Consider the following 17,303-nt stretch of genomic DNA (forward strand, 5'->3'; position numbering starts at 1 on the left):
TTACATTCTGTCACAGAGGAAGCACCACCTGCATAATTTAGCTTGTATGAAAATATTAAGGGAATCAAATTTAAAACATCTATTAAAAAAAAAGAGAGAAATGATCACAGAGTGACAATATGACAAAATTATTGGAAGAAGCAGCTAAAATCTAGCTTTGTAAAAAGCATCCTGCATTTCTTACCTGACTCCTATCCTAGTATTCAGGGATTCCATAACAATGAAAGTGAGAACCAGAAAAGTCCATAAACAGAATAGAGCCTTATATTCCAATGAATATAGACAGTTCTCTTTATGCACTTTTCATTGTGTTTATGTTGTGATTTCTCAGATAAGTGGCTTTACAGAAATAATGCACAGAAATTCTAGCTATTTGGAGTCTTCTTTTTCCTATTTTTTCCTTACATCTACTCCCCAAAAATGATAAATATAACTTGTGGCTAGTAAAAAAAAAGTGCTCATTTTGTCCCCAATACCATATTCTACAGATGGGGAAAATACAATGGGAAGTCCTCCAAAGTTCCATGCTGTTCAGATGGCCTAAGTGGATGCCTTTACTGTTATCGATGAATTATTCATCCATTTCAATTTGAGCTAATATGAAGGGACAGAATTCTCTTTCTGAAGATCAAGTTAGTTCTCCCCACCCTCCAACCAGCTTTTATTGCGGTAATTTGTTAAAAGGAAAATAGCTTCCCGAAATAAATTCATGTTAAAATGTTGGCCTTAAATCATAACCATTTGCTCACTACTGTCACTTCCTGCTTATATTCAGTTAGCTTTGGGCACAGTGCTTAGAATATCATCTGGTCTGGAGGAGGAGAATTCATGTCCTGAAATTGGGATAATTTGGAGGAAAATGTGTGGATTCACCGAAAGTTTCTATTCTTGTTTTAGTGAACATGTTACCACAATTTTTAATTGTTTTCTTGCTCAAAATAATAATCTGTATTCAGAATTGATGCACATCAATTCTGTGCATTACTGAGTCACACTTATATAGACTGATTTTGAATAAGCTAGGAAGAATAGAATATGGTTGGTACTTAGAAGACATCTGAATAAGAATTCCTGTTTAGCAGTCAGTGGATAATTCAGTAGTTAGCAAATATTTGGGTCACATTTAAAATGGCAGTCTGGTCAGAAACTAAGCAGAATTTGATACCTCAAAAATTATAAGAAACTAATTGCTTAGATTTTATGTTTGGGGTGGGGGGAACCAGACCAGTTGAGAGAAAATAGGAAAGTTTTATTATTATTATGAAAAAAAGCCTCACTCTCCAACCCTTATCTCCTTAAACTGTTTTAAAACACCACCCATAGTAAACTCAGCATGCAGAAAGTGGACCACTGAATCTAGGAAACCAAACAATAATCTACAATAAGCTGACACTCACTGTGACTAAAGTATGAGAGTTTAGGTTTGACGGCAGACATTGGGTCTACAAAGAAGGAATGAACTAATTGCCTGACACAGCTGTAAGTTTGTCCTGGTTTTACAGACTTCCCCAGCTCCTTTCTTTTCAGAGGTTTGGATTCTGATATTTTCCTCTGCTTTTTCTTTGTTTGGCAGTTTTTAGAGCTGGATTCTTCAAGTAAGCAGCACCTCAGTTCATCTTTACAATTGCAGCAGATAAATAAGGATATTAATTTTTCATATGGAGACAGATCCTGAAAAAAATGTCTTAAAACAGAGAGACATAAGTACAAGAAAACGAACAAATAGCATCGATATTTTGAAAACTGTTAACTCTGAATGTATTGATTTGCTCTTCATTGGCTAATGTTCTCTTATGTAAACTTTGGCTAAAAGACTCTAGGGAGACATGGATGAACATCTCTGCTGTAATACCCACGTCAGCAATGTGCACGTTACTGAGCTTTCAGCATGAGTAAATAACAAATCACAACACAATACAGGGAGAGCTTAAGAAGCTTTGATCTTGGAAATATGTATGTCGTCTTCCCATGAAAGTTAACATTCAGTAAAGTCACTTTTTGGGTAGGGAAGGCTGTTCTACAAGGTTTCCCCAATGGCTGAAAAGCAAAACTGTAACTTTTAAAGCTTGTCCAGTTCGTAAGTGGTAACTTCATTCTATTGCAAATGGTTTTGTTTCTATGCTTTCCAAGAAGTGATCAGTTGGTTATTATTACATTTCAGTAGCTGATTAAAGAAAAGCAAGTAAAGGATCGTATGAAAAGGAACTGAGTTTGAACCAATAGATAAACAGATATTACCTTGTGTGTTTTAAATTTGGAAAAAAAAGTAGGTTTTTCAGGATTGGTAGATCTATCTGAATTGGCAACAAAAGGGTATAATGTTTAATTTGGCTTTGAAGAAGCCTGTGGATTCCTAGCTGTTACATAAAGCTAGATATGGTCTGATTGGTTCATTCAGTCACCTGATCCTATGGACTGAGAAGCTATAGTACAGGCAGTCCTTCACGTAAAGTTCTTTGTTTAGTGACTTTGTTTAGTGAAAAAAATGTCCTGTTTGTTTTTTACATTATGACCGTTGCAGCATACAGATACAGATACAGATAATCAGAGTTGGAAGGGACCTTGTAGGTCATCTAGTCCAACCCCCCACCTAAGCAAGAGACCCTACACCCATTTGTGACAAATGGCAGTAGATGCTTGACAATAGGTTCATATTCATGATGGTTGCAGTGTCTTAAGTTCCTGTGTTCACTTTTTGTGACCTTCTGACCAGCAAAGTCAATGGGGAAGACAGATTTCCCTTAACACGGCATTAACAACTGTGACGATTCACTTAACAACTGTGGCAAGGAAGGTCATAAAATGGGGCAAAACTCACTCAACAAATGTGTCAAATGTTAGCCATGGAAATTTTGCCTCATTTGTTGTTCTAAGTTGAGCGCCACCTGTATTAACCTCAGGCATCTTCTGGATAATGTTGTGGAGCAGTCACAAATAAGGCAGCAGTTCTGTCTGCTGAAAATAGACAGCAGTTGTAAGTGTGGTGTGCTTCCAATTCAGTATTAGAATTTGAAGCCCCAAGGCATGGCAAGGGTTTACGTGCAGCTCTATCTGTTGACAATACAATTCTGCTTCATGCATGCTGGTTTGAATGCAGTGCTTCTATTCTTCAGTGTATGCCATGGCTTTGAGACTAGTTTTTACAAACCAATGTCAAAAAATAAACTTTTACAAACAGCTTATTTCTTTTCAGTTTCATGCACTAGTTGGCCATTCAGAGCAAAAAAAATGAAAACCAGATGCATTCAAATTTAGTTAATGTAGTTAAACACAGCTCAACATATGTAATCCACTTTAGAACTGATTTGGAAGCAAAAAATCTTAATATCTGGGGAGGGAGAGGTTTTTTTTTTGGTTTTGTTTTGTTTTGCTTGTTTTAGCATTTCCAAGAATGGAAAGGACGGGTAAATAAAGAGATCTGTTCTGCCATCTGTAATTTGAGGTCTACTTGCCAATTGCAAATGTATATTAAAGAAAAGAACGATTCACATTGGAGCGCTTATGAAAAAGCAGGCTAATATTTGCAAATGGTAATGTTTCAGAATTAATAGGCATCCATGGATGAATCTGTTTCCTTCCAAGAAAACCAGCCATTTAATTTAGTGCAAGTTTTAGGTAGGCCCATTTCGCACATTTAATTTCTAGCAGGGGAATCCTTTGCCCCTGCTATGTATATTTGAACTACTCGGTTTGGTCAATATATTGGATGTAAATGTAATCATTCCTCAGAATAAATGTCACTGGTGTTCAAACAGTATTTGAGCCGGGGGACATGCTAGCAGTCCACTAAGATTCATAATATAGTAAAAAGGAAAACAACATTTGAAAGAGCTGCGCCTACTGTGACAAAATTAAATAACAAATGGGAAATATTATGAAAACATCAATAGGAGGAAACATAAAATTGAAAAAGACATGATTTGTTAGATTGTATTGAGCAGCGTCAGCCAATACATGATTACGCACTACAATCTAGGTTGAATTGTTTTATTTGATCTAATTTAAGGATGTGCAAAAGATTTTGTAAGTGAAGTATTCCGCAGAGAGAGCACCTGTTTTCCACATATTGTTCAGATGATTTGATGCATGAAACTAAACTGGACTGTTATAGTTTATGTATAGGTTGAAAAGGGGCAATGGGTAGAAGTAAAGGAAGAGCTGAGAACAAAACAAGTAAATCAGTGACACAACAATTTTTCTTTCCTTCCTCCCTCCCTCCCTTCCATCCTTCTTTCCCTCCCTTCCTCCGTCCCTCCCTCCTTCCCTCTCTTCCTTCCTTCTGCAGCTCCTAATACTAAATAATCCACCATCTTATCCACTCCCAATCTTTTGGGTGTCTTTGTTTTCCTCCTCCTCTTCTACCCTTCACTTTGACTACCAATGTGCCACAGGATTATAACCCTTTAGCCTTCCTACCCTCAATTTTCTCGCACTTTTCCTTACTTCCTACTGCTGGAGAAAGTTGGCCATGTTCCATTCATTGCAGACAGCAAGTGAACTCAACCTTTTTGGCTCACATTCCACATGAAGCCAAACACATTTTCTAGAACAACCATCCACAATCAGTTGCTTTGTGGATCTGATGACCAACAGCATTCCAAGACAACATGGCAGTGTTTTGGAATTTATACTTTGACGTATCTAGAAGGCTCTTTTGTAGACATGTACCTTGAAATCTTCTGCAATGTACAGGAATTCCCAGTCAGTCAGACTAGTAATCGAAGGTATTGCCTTAATGATCTGGCAGTTAAGAAATTTTTCTGTTGTCCCCAAGGGAAAACAAATAAAAGAAATGGGGAAAAAAATATGAAGAATCTACAGATGATTCTTCTCCTTCTCCTCCTTCTTCTTCTTCTTCTTTCATCTTCTTGTTGTTTCTTCTTCTTCTTCTTTCTCCTTCTTTCTTCTTGTTTCTTCTTCTCCTCCTCCTCCTCCTCTTCTTCTTCTTCTTCTCCTCCTTCTCCTTCCTCCTCCTCCTCCTCCCCCTCTTCTTCCTCTCCTCCTCCCTCTTCTTCTCTTCTTCCTCTCCTCCTCCCCCTCTTCTTCCTCCTCCTCCTCCTCCTTTCCCACCTCCCCCTTCAACCATTTTGGGTGTCGAAGGAGATACAAAGTTCTGGCTGTTCTGGCAACCTCAACCATTGTCAATTGATATTGATGTAGTGTGTCTTTGATGTTGTCTCTGCATCTTCTTCTGGGTCTTCCTCATGTTCTTTGACTTTCTCTTCTTTTTGTATATGCCTTATATGGTGTGGAATCCCAAGACATCCTCTCCAGGTGAGCGAATCACTTTATTTGTAGTTTTTGTATGTAGTTTAGGCTAGTTATTGCTCCCTGCAGCCATAGAAGTACCACATGCTATTCAGTAGTTTTACAAAGGATCAATCCCCCCCCCCCCCCCACGGGAAGCCTATAGTATGTTGGGACATTGATAATGGCAGGAGGAGAGATGGCAAGTAAGACCCTGGGATAGCTACTGGGACCTCAGATAAGCTGCTGAGGTCCTTCCCCCAATTCAGATACATCCACAGTACAATTTAAACATACCCAAACTCTGGACTTTCTACATTTCCTCTCAGGCTGACAATAGAAGTGGATTTCTCATCAGCTTTATATAGCTTGTTGTGAGAAGATGTGATCAGACTTTTAGCTTATTTTTCTCTCTCTCTTTCTCAGTTTTAAGCTAATGCTTCTGCGGTTGTCAGCTGAAAGTGTGTAGCGATACCGATGAACCCTTTTAGTGTAATCTCTTTTGTAATATTTTGCAAATTACTGTGTCTAGATGGAAGGAGGTTTGCATTGAATGTCACATAGAACACCTATAATATAATCACAAGATTTTTCTCTCATTTCTCCAGAAACCTGCAAATAGCAGGAAGCACAATAGCTTCCATTTTACACTTTTAAGAATAAAATATGATTCAGCACCAGAGGATATTTTCCTCTTGTTTTGTTCATATTTTTCAAGAAGAAAGGAAAACTTAGTGCTCATTGCTGCAAGGGTGAACTTGTTACATTTGCAGGGATTTTCAGCAGATACATTTCTTTAATTTTCCAGCTTGATTAGTGACTCTAAAATTACTGGACTGAGATTGAGATACCTTCTTCTGTCTCACTGACAATTGCCTCCAAGGAGCTAGAGCAGAAGGGGAAGAAAAAGTATTTTGCTCCCATGTTTTATTTTGTCATAAAATATAGAGAGGAATTTGAGAGATAATGAATGCTGGTCACTGAAACAATGGCATAATGGGAATTTATTCAGAATAGCTTGTTGTTCTAACTCTTCAGGTCAGAATCAAGTAATATAAACTAAGGAATCACGTGGAAATTCGGAAGATGATCTACAATAATAATCCTAGAGAAGCAGCATTCAAAGTGATAGGGCTAGTTAGCCCCCCCAGAAAGCAGTTTAGACCATATGATGGTTGAGGAGGGCTACTTTAGTCCAAATCAAGGCTATTTGGATTTTTTAACACTCACAGGGTCATCGGCTGAGATAATTAATCTCATTTTCCCGTTTGCAAGCCGGAGTGACCCTCAGCCCCCTTTCCCAGTCAAGTATATCATTGAAGAAGCTCCCAGAAGGCCGTGAAGCATTGGGTCTTCCCACAGACATTGAGACTGGTGATCAGTAGATAAACGGGGAATGTTTTTTGGAGGTGCCACGAGATCTACTTTCTGTTAGTATTCATGTTTGCTTTTACACTTTTTTAATATTTTGAACTGTCCAGGGTTACGATATATAAAACGGGCAGTTATTTAACTCTTTTAATCAAGTAAATAGGACTATTGTGAGTAAAATCAAGAGACTAGTTTCAAAGGGCAAGAAGGAGGGAGGGAGGAAGGAAGGAAAGAAGGAAGGAAGGAAGGAAGGAAGGAAGGAATGCTCTTACTTGCTTTCTGAACACAAAGAGGAATTAAATGGTGATACCCAAACAAACTATTGCAATATAGGTTGAAGGCCTCAGACATTGATTTGCAGCTGGATCCAATTCATGTTTATTTGAAAATTAGCTGTAGTAACTTCCAGATATCCAGGATTTGGGGAATAGCATTTCACTCTTCGAGCCCCTTTCAAATGAGCCTTGTTACCACTTTGCTAGTGCTGTGGAATTTCTAATTTGAAATACTTTCCGTAATCATGGTAACTTGTTTGTAAATGATATTGGCATTAATGGGACTCATTTTCTTTTCATTTCACATAAACGGTGAAACATAATAAGAGATAACTGCCTATAGTTGTACTGAAGAATATTGAAGAGGGGTACTTTGGAGCTAATGGAATCAGTAAAATGAAAAATGTAATATCAAAGAACTGATTCATTATTCGAAACTGAGAAAAGAAATATTAAAAAAAATCTTTTTATCAAATTCGTGGATCTTTCTTGTCTAGAGAACAAACTATTAAAAAGGATTAAAATGATTGCAGAAACATTTGTTTATTTGTTTGGTGAACGTTGCCCTTTCCTCTCCAGAGCAAACTATCTTTTTGAATCATAGATCCAAAGTTCCCACCTTTCATAAATCTTGTAAAAGTGAGTAGTTGGAATAGTACAACGATGGTAAACATTGTAGATGGCCTTTGTCCATTACAAATATATGGAGAGAGGAGGGGACAAGGAAGAACAGTACAATTAGATTGATTCATTAAATCTGGCAGTGGTCCATTTCTGCAAGAAGCAAAAAAAAAAAACCCAACCCTTTAGCTTCTCTCTCCTTACGTAGAAATACAACTTGGAAGGTTGTAAAGGTAATTAGTCAAGGATAGTGTTACTAACAACAATACTAGTAGTAATGTTCACTGCCTTTTGGAACTAAAATTTAAACTCATTTCTGAAAAATATTCCTTATTTGTGTTTTCAGAGAGACTGTAGTTTGGTGCTTGTGCACTTGGATATTCACCCATCATTTTACACTGTTGAACCTAGTTTAAAATACAGGAAACTATTCAGGTTGTATAAACTGTTATACACACTTTGAAGTTTAGATAGGGGCTGTCCATGGTGCTGAAATAGTGGTGGTTAATTGCTACACATGAGTGATAGGCCAATACTTTCCTAATCTTACCATTATTTGTTCTTACTCAAACAAATTCCATCTATTTCTTTGTGCATACAGTGTTCAGAACGCATGGATAACCTTTTTATTTCCTTATATCAGTCTCTAGAATGACATGTATTGAATGGCCTGAAATAGAATACTTGTATAGGTCTACATTTGGTGTACAGTTTATTCTGTGCGATCTTTCACTTCATGTAGTCTCCTAAGCCAATTTTACAATTCTGTGAGTAACTTAGTGAGCCTAAAATAATTGGGATGCTTTGACTTTTATTTTAGAAGAAAAGTACAGTCCTTGCTCAAATCTCAAACACCCCAGATTGATGTATTTCCAGATAGCTACTGGGCTGGTTAAAAATAACTTTACATGATAGCATTTTGAGATTCCTCTCTACAAATAAGAGCCTAACCCTGTCTTATTTAGATTAAAATCATTCTAGGCAGTATGTGAAGTTATAACTGTAATAGCAAGTGCTATTATGAAAGTCCCTTAGGAAAAATAAAAGATAATACCTCTAACAAAAGTTTCATTTTACTTGTTTTGTGATTCTTTTAGGACCATATACTATAATATTCCACACCAACCATCTTTTAATTCATATTGTATTTTCATTGTTTATTTTTATTGTTTCATTGCTTTACTAATGTTATGTTTACATTTTTATCATTTTTTCCCATTTACTGTTGTAAGTTGCCCAGAATAGACCCATGGCAAGACTGCAAGGCAAATAAATTTGATTAATAAAATAAAAAAGTAAAATAAAATTTCAGAGTATATTGAAATGTACTAGATCTGTATTACTGATATAGGCCAAAGCTAGCTATGCAACTTGCAACAGTTCTGATTAACTTGTACTCCATGCCTTACTTCCATTTTTAATATAGATGGCAGTAAAGTGGAATATCTGGTTTGCATATGCTCTGTACTTCAATTTTTTCCCAAGAATGCCTCTACTTGAAATTGGATCAGTGGTATTATTAGGTAATGGACAGAGCTGGTAGCTACAGAACAGACATTTTGTTTTGCTTTATACTTAGTTTTATTGTACTACCACACTATTTGAATAGGTTGGATCCTAAGATTGTCAAAAAGAAAAGGTTTTATAGTTCAATAGAAATTGTGGGATGACCCAGGGTGACTCAGAGTTTGGGCCAGCTGTGTTCTTGGCCACCATGACCCTGACCCAAATCTTTAAGAGCATGATATATATACTTTTAGATGTAGTTTTTGTGATCTGACATTGAAGAACATTGCTTGCAATCTTTTGTCATACTTAGATCATTTTGGCTTGCTTATCCAATCAATCAGTATGCTATCTCTAAGAGATGCTGTTAGAAGTTTTCTCCCAATGCTTGCAAGCTATGAGGGAGCTGGTGAGGAGAAACAGACTCACACTCAATTCTGTCAAGATTGAACAGTTGTGATTTGGATCATTTGGCCCCGGAGAATCTTCATTTTTAGTGGTGGATGAGGTAGCACTTCCTTATTCTGGACTGGTGCACAATCTGGTTTTTTTTTCCAGGATGCACAGCTCCTGTTTAAAAAGCAGGTGGCAGCTCTTTCTAGGAAGGCCTTCACACATGTTTACCTTGTGTGTCAGTTTTGTCCATTCCTGAATTGAGAGGCTATCCAGACAGTCTCATGCTTTAGTCACTTTTATATGGATGATTGCAATTCAAGGTCTGGTCCATGGACTAGGGCCTGGCTATCTGAGGGACTGTCTATCTCCAGCAGATCTACTATTGGATCAGACAGATTTGGACTCCTGCAGATCCCATTGCTCAGACAAAGTGATCTGATGGGATCCAGGAAGCAATGCCTATGCTCTGCCAGTCCTCTGGAACAGCATTTCTCCAGAGATCTCCCATGGCTTCTCCCCTGCTTTCATTTAAAAGTTCCTGATCGATTGGTTAAAGTGCATGATGGATTTCTTGTAGAATATTTTTTTTAACCTAGATGGTTCTCCTTCCCGAACCCCTTTTTTAATTTTCTGCTTTATTTTTTATTATTGTTTTGATTGTTTAAATCCTCCTAAGGGTGTTATAGATTCAGGCAGCTTTAAAAATTTATAATTTTTTAATAAATAAAAAAATAAATAGATCAATACTGTTCGCTTTGACTTGCAATGATTTTTCTCAGTTTTTTTAAAGGCCTTATCTCATTTTAAAATACTCCCAGCTAGGGATGTATGTACAAAGCTTATGAGCCATAACCTTTTCCTTTACACAGAAGCCCTTCCTTCAGGGTACTCTCTGTTGTGGTGCTTTGTCTTTTCCATTGAAAGTAGCCTGTCTTTTTACCTTTTAGAATCCTGCTGCCAAATGAGAACCTTGGACAGTGGAATAGGAACCTTTCCTCTTCCGGACTCAGGAAACCGTTCGACGGGCCGACACGTTTCTAAACAAGGACTGGATTTAGAAAATGAAGATTTCACGTCACCCAAGCAACCTTTTCCTCAGGCTCCATCTGAGAAAGCCCAAACCCTAGAACGTGAAGTGCCTTCAACAACTAATAAAAGCCCAGGATCTGTCGAGAGTGTAATTTCTCATTCGGCATCAGATCCCATGATGGCTGATAGAGGTGTGCAGGCTTTGAAGAGTCATCTTCCAAAAGCAGCTTCTTCAGGTAAAATGACAGCGTCTGGGTTTTTTTTGCAAATGAGATGCCTTGTGTCCGCCTGTCAGTTTTCATTAGCAGAGGCCTCCTAGCAGATAACATTCTGTAAAAGCGTGTGGAAAGTGCCGCTGAAAAGACTCCTCGCATTACCCTAGATGTTTTACAAGCCGGGGATCCCAGTGAAATGGAGATGCTCTGATGCTTTATTGTCTTATAAAGAAGACCTAGCATGTGTTACAAGTTCTATTTTGAACTTGTACCCCAGTTAGCCTGACCCAGATTCAGGAGAGACACAAACATACTGGGCCCTAAACAGGTGGTTTGTTTCTATCTCCCATGGGTGGGAGGTTCTATTTTGTAAAAACAAGCTCATATACAGGATATGATAATTATATGACGATTACTATATTTGACATGTTCATATTATAATCTATATTATTACCATTCAATATGTGATACACTGTATTCCATATTATGGCTAACATGCATCAACATTAATGTCTTAAGTCTGTTCTGTCTTAAGTGCCCTCCCCCCTCTCTGATAGTTCTTCTTTTTTTCTGTTAATGGCCATTATGTAGAGTCCTTGCATCTTGTTTTTACGTTGTGCTTTATCTAGCTGAGCCTTTATACTTCTTTTCCTCTCTTTCGGAGCCACTCCACTCCTGCTGAGGGAAAACCACCTTCATTCATTTGGCTGCTGTACTCGGTTGGCAGCTGCAGAGCTCCAAAGCACACCCCTCCTACCACATTTGTGTCAAGATTGCAGCTTTAGTGGCAATTCTGCTAGGCTGATGCTGGGGGAAAAATCCCAACGAGGAGAAAAAGAAGGGAGCAGAGTGCCTGCAATTTTGTCCCAGCAGCTTACTCTTCCACACCATGCCTTTAAATGCCTTGTGGACAATGTCAGAGCTAAGCCAGGGCAAGTTTAGGCTTTAGTCAAAAGCAAATTGCAGATTTTCCAAATTGGGAAAGCTTTTCCTTTTAAAACGTTTATGGGTGGATGTGCATGTAATGTGTGGGTATGTCCTATGTGTCCATATGGGTCTTAATCCTGGTGGATTTGTTCTAAATGCCAATGCAAGCTCTTGAAAGTACCCCACTGATTATTCTTGTTACATGAAGCATTCATACATCTATATTTAGAAATAGCGTAACCGTTTCATTCAGAATCCCAAAGGTGCTTTTCAAAAGGCAATTGGACTTTCTTGGGTTTTCCCCCCTTGAAAACGTTTTGCTTCTCATCCAAGAAGCTTCTTCAATTCAAGTTGAACTGAAGAAGCTTCTTGGATGAGAAGTGAAATGTAGTTGACTTTTGAAAAGCACCTTTGGGATCCTGAATAAAATGGTTGACTGGATGATTGAGAATCTCCATAGACATTTTACTGAGAAGTATAAAAGGCTGCCCTTTTCCAGTTCATCACTGATACGTGAACCTCGTGTGCTAAATGTTATTTTTTTTTAAGTATTTGAATCATGATCCCATGTACTTCATAAAAGAAAAAGAAATGTTTAAAACAGAAGAATACATTAACGTGTTTAGACTGTACAATTATTTGGCAAAGCTGACCTTTTATCCGACTGCCACATTCAAATGAGAATTAGAAATCTACTGCAAGATTCCCAAATAATGTTTTGCTAATGTGTCAATATTTAAATTGAACAGATGAGTAAATAAGCTGCTTTAAAGATTCTTCAAAGTTTATGAGACACCTTCTAATTAAACATGCTGGAATTTAATTGGTTTAGTAATATTCCTAATACAGGTTTGTACTGCTTATAACAGAATGCAAATACATGCTGTATGGTTCACTGGAAACTCCCCCGCTCATTTCAGATTGTAGTTAAAGAAAAGGTATTTTAAGTTAAACTATTTTTTTTAAAAGTGTGTTGTTAATTAATAGCACAACTAAAGGAGATTTAGAATAGAAATCTTAGTTATAGATTATATGCTACATGCTTGAATAGCCACATGTGTGACCTCAGTTCAGCAGCGTGCTATAGAAAAGACTCCATGATTAAACACTGTCATTATAACAAATTGAATAGAAACTGCAAGCACTGAATTGCTTCATAAGAAGTCAGTAGCAGTAAGATTGTCCTGATCTTAATGCTAATATTCACTGCACCAGTCTTCTATGGTCTGTTTCTTAATTAAATCGTCTTGGAAGGTTTCTTTTTTTTTTCTAAAGTCTGGTATGCTGCAGATTGGGAGGTCATTCTCACTTTCAAATGCTATCTTCTCACCAATCTCTCTTTTCCCCTCCCATATGCATGCATACAGTGAATCTTACAAAGCACTGTGATTTACGTCTGCTCTTGTTCTACAAGTAGTTCAGTTGAAAAAGAGTAAATTGTTTGGCTAAGAACACTTGTGGTGAGAGAATTTTTTTTTTTTGCATTGCTTCATTCTTTTCTTCTGAGTTAGAAAATCTATATCTGATGGTTCCCTTCCTCAAGCTTTCCATTAAAAATGGTCAGGACACAAAGATCTTTGTGTTTTCAATGCCAATTTCTGTATTTTATTTATAATTGGAGATTATATGTACTCTTCTTGCACATCCCTAACAATAGGGATGGCTGGGAAGTATGCTCTTGATAATGTAAGAATAATATTAAGTGATTTGGCTTTTGTATATCCATAATATTAAGTGATTTGGCTTGTATATCAGGTTAGTTTTGTCTACTTCTTCTTCCTCCATTGTGTGGAAATGGAGCTATCAAGCCCTTAGTAGCAGCTTACAATGAAGAACCCAGTCATATTCCCACCCAGTCTTCTTTACTCAAATTTATTGAAAGGGAAGAGATTTAGTTTATTAAAAAATGTTGTCAATTCATTGCATTTACTTTAACATCCAATTTATTGGTAAATGTCTTCTGGCAGAGATGACTACATGTTTTCTGGATAAAGAAGAATATGCAGATATTCTGCATTTGTAACATTCTGCAAGCCGCTGTCCTCTCTTTTTTCACATGACCATAGTGTAATCAGTCAATTCATAAATGAATCTGATCCTCTCATGCAAAGAGAATCCAAGACACCATGTTCGATTTTTGTTGTTGTTGTTGTCCAGGAGTAACAGGTCCTATGGAAAACAACAGTCAAGAATCGAATTGTTTGGCTTCAGGATCATTAGATGATTCAGAGAAAGAAAAAAGTAGCAACGTAAAGATGTTTCCAGACTGGAGCAGCAAGAATGTTATCAAAGCCAAGGTATAAATGTAAAAGATTTTGAAAGGATTTGATTTATTTCTCAAATTGATATTCTGTCCATCCCCTAAATATTATCTGATCCCCTACTTCATCCTCACAAACTCCGTGATGTCAGTTATATTAGGAATTTGCTTATAACACAGTATTATAATTGATGGATTGTATTCCGAATGTCCCATGTTCAGCCCTGGCTTCTCCATGTTATAGTGGAAAAAATATTGCCTAAAATCCTGAACAACTATTGCCATTTAGTATAGAGCAGTAGAAAAGACGGGCTTAAGGTCAAACTTGGTATAAGCCAGATTGTTATGATTCATATGACAAACCCAACACCCAATAAGGCTCATGGCAAGGAAATACCTTACCTCTGTTTTTAGACCAAATCCAAGAGTCTCTCATCATTTCCATACAAGTTGTGAGCTGTTTAACAGAGAGAAGAATGGTAGGATAACATTATTGCTGAATATTTTGTGTAGCAGTAGGTTTACCAAAAATAAACTTACATTGAACAAAAGTTCTGTTCAATAATATATCATGCTTATTCATTAGCATTAATACACTATATGTGCTTTCCCCTTTCATTTACAATATTTACAAATAATTGTTATTATTGGTTGCAGAGTTAATTTACAGGGGAGTAATTTGTGACATGATGTCAAGTAATCTAGCCATCAGGCCTTTGTTATCCCCAAACACTATATAACAGAGCTTCATTTTGTTTTCCTTTTTTTAATGTACTGATTACTGTAGTTTCTTACTATCTCTTCTTAAAAAGTGATCATATTCTGCCTCTTACTATGTTCCAGGAAACTGAGGTCAATTGCAAGAGAATTTGAAGGCCAGAGTTTAATGTGAAAAATACATAGAATATTTCGTGCTGTTGTTATTTTCTTTACTGCAAGTGTTAGCAGCCTTGAATTTGATAAAAGAGGCATTGAAGACAGGAATGTTTAATTTTTTTGCTGTAATTTTTTTTTCTGAATCAAAGTTGCCTTCATCCAAAGCTGCTTTGGTTTTTTGAAGTGCAAAGGATATATAAAGCAGTTATATTTTCTTCTCTGAGAGAAAAATACTTGGGCTGATTTCTCTTGGAAACCTGGACTGTGTGAAAGAGTAAAAAGGAAAGCCCATTGCATTTCTGTGATCAAACTCAGAATTTCCTTTGGAAAAAAAGAGAAGAAATTAATCAAGAAGATACTACATATCTATCTTGCATCATATTTTTTTAAAAAAAGCTATATTGAAAAATTACAATCATACAGTTATTTGCATTGTGCCAAATAAAGAATTAGAATAAATCTATAGTCCCTTAAGATAATAGCCTGAATCTTTTCCTTTAGAATAGTGAGGTGAAGTCAAGGTGGTATGGTGATTAAGGTATTGGATTTGAGTGGGAAGACCTAAGTTTTATTATATTTTTATCTCGCATGTATTATTTTTACAAGTAACTCAAGGCGATGAATATATTTAATACTCCTTCCTCCTTTTATTTTCCCCTTAACAACAACCCTGTGAGGTGGGTAAACTGAGAGTGATTGGCCAGAGTCATCTAGCCAGCTTTCATCCCTAAAGCAGGATTAGAATTCATCAGCTCCTGGTTTCTAAGCCAGTACCTTAACCACAACAACTTCAACCCCTTTCAGCCACAGAAGCCCGCCTAGATGACTCTGAGCCAGGTACTCTTCTCTCAACTCCATCAACCTCAGCAGGTGATAGTTATGAGAAAAACTCAGTATAGCACTATGCTTAAATATAAGCACAAATAAAATAAAAATAATAATGTTTACAGAAGATTGTACCTCTGGAGAATGGTATTGATTCGGGGTTCCCTACTACAATACAGTACATTTTGTTTCATAGGAAGATACTGCAGAATTGGAGTCCCGTGCTGGATAGGGCCTGTACTAGATCAGGGGTCCCAACCCACAGACCACTAGTGTGCCCCAGCCCATTGAGAACCGGGACACGCAAGCAATGAGTGAGCGCATGCATGTGCAAATGGAGCTGTTTGCGACTTGTGCGTATGCCTACTACTCACAGATAACTATCCCCTCTCGCCCCTCACCAGACCACCAAGCCAGAAAAGTTGGGGACCACTGTATTAGATGACATCTAAGGTCCCTCCAATGTTATGGTTCTTTAATATTTTATTCATGTATTTATTTTATTTATTTGTCACCTACCTCATAACGAAATGACTCTGTGTGGCTTACAGCATTAAAAATTATAATCCTAAGAAATAAATATCTATAAAACAATAAAAATACAAATGCCAACCCATAAAATTATAATATAGGGAACATCCAAAATATTTCCAAAGTGTCCTTCACCCTGTGGGTAATGTTTGCTTCCAATTCTGTCAGTTCAGGGATCATCATACCCCAGAGAAAAAACAGGCAAATGACCCACTCTGAATTCCTAGGTTGCTACTAACTCTTCGTGGATCCTTTTTTCTCAAATGTTTTGTTATAACATTAAAGCAAAGTGGATTCTGTAGCTGGATTGTGCGCAAACTGGTTTTAATAATTAGGTTGTGCTGGGAGAAAGCTCAGGGATTGTGACATTTAATGACATAATCGATAGCAAATGGCAGCAGCTAAATAAATTGTTTGGGATGAAAGAGGTAAAAAGGATTCACCTTATTTGCCTGCACTCCAGATCCACTGCTTTTGGTGAAATGTTTTCTCTTCTGAGTCAAGGAATTATATGTTGTTTTGTACAGGACAGGGCACTGAGAGTGTGCACTTACTCTGCTAGCAGTAGCAGTGATACCGAAATGGAGCTAGAGCATGAAACAAATGGTTTTGGAACTGGAGGGGAAATGTTGGTAGATTTAATGAAGAACAACAAACAAGGTACTGTACCATTTGTGCACAGAAATGTATTAATCCCACTTCTGTTGTGACGGATGAATTTTAGCCATCACTTCTAAAATCTCATTTGCCGTTATTCTTTATTGCATCATTATTTTTACCTTTTGCAGCGTGATTGTGACTAGATGTCAAACCGTAACATTCTTAGTTATAAATCCCCTATGGCATAAGTAAAACAATAATCTTGGGTTATTGCTTCAATAGTATATTATGCAACATATACACAAAAGTCCCATTCTTAAATGGTTTAAAAGAAGCCAATGAGCCATGAACTCAGTTCCCATTCTATAGTTAAAGCCATATTCAATTTTTCTTTGAAAATACACATACTGAACTTTCATCACAGGCACCAGCGTAGCAGGTGACATCTGCCTTAGCATCAAACAAAGCTATTAACACACGTTGTGTGAATGTGTGTAAAAATGAGCAGCTACTCTGTAGATCCACTCTTAAGCATAATTTTTATTTCCCATAATATAGTGATCTCTATTTAAATTCCAGAGTGGTTCTGAGAATAAAATGAAGAGTGGCTGGATCTTAGGGCTA

General features: G+C 37.1%; 1 protein-coding gene across 4 annotated transcripts in view; it reads left to right on the top strand.

Moving 5' to 3' along the window:
- The window catches only part of NCKAP5 (NCK associated protein 5), a 666,974-nt gene that overhangs the window by 584,030 nt on the left and 65,641 nt on the right, over nucleotides 1–17,303 (top strand). For all 4 annotated transcript variants that reach the window (XM_087920337.1, XM_087920334.1, XM_087920335.1 and 1 more), the window contains 3 exons: nucleotides 10,364–10,681; nucleotides 13,745–13,884; nucleotides 16,607–16,739. In XM_087920337.1, coding sequence (XP_087776463.1) covers nucleotides 10,364–10,681; nucleotides 13,745–13,884; nucleotides 16,607–16,739 — 591 coding nt within the window. The remainder of the gene's footprint in view (nucleotides 1–10,363; nucleotides 10,682–13,744; nucleotides 13,885–16,606; nucleotides 16,740–17,303) is intronic.

The sequence above is a fragment of the Pseudonaja textilis genome, chromosome 1, assembly GCF_049901715.1.
Source record: "Pseudonaja textilis isolate UNSWEBS1 chromosome 1, rPseTex1.2, whole genome shotgun sequence".
Classification (NCBI taxonomy): Eukaryota; Metazoa; Chordata; class Lepidosauria; order Squamata; family Elapidae; genus Pseudonaja; species Pseudonaja textilis.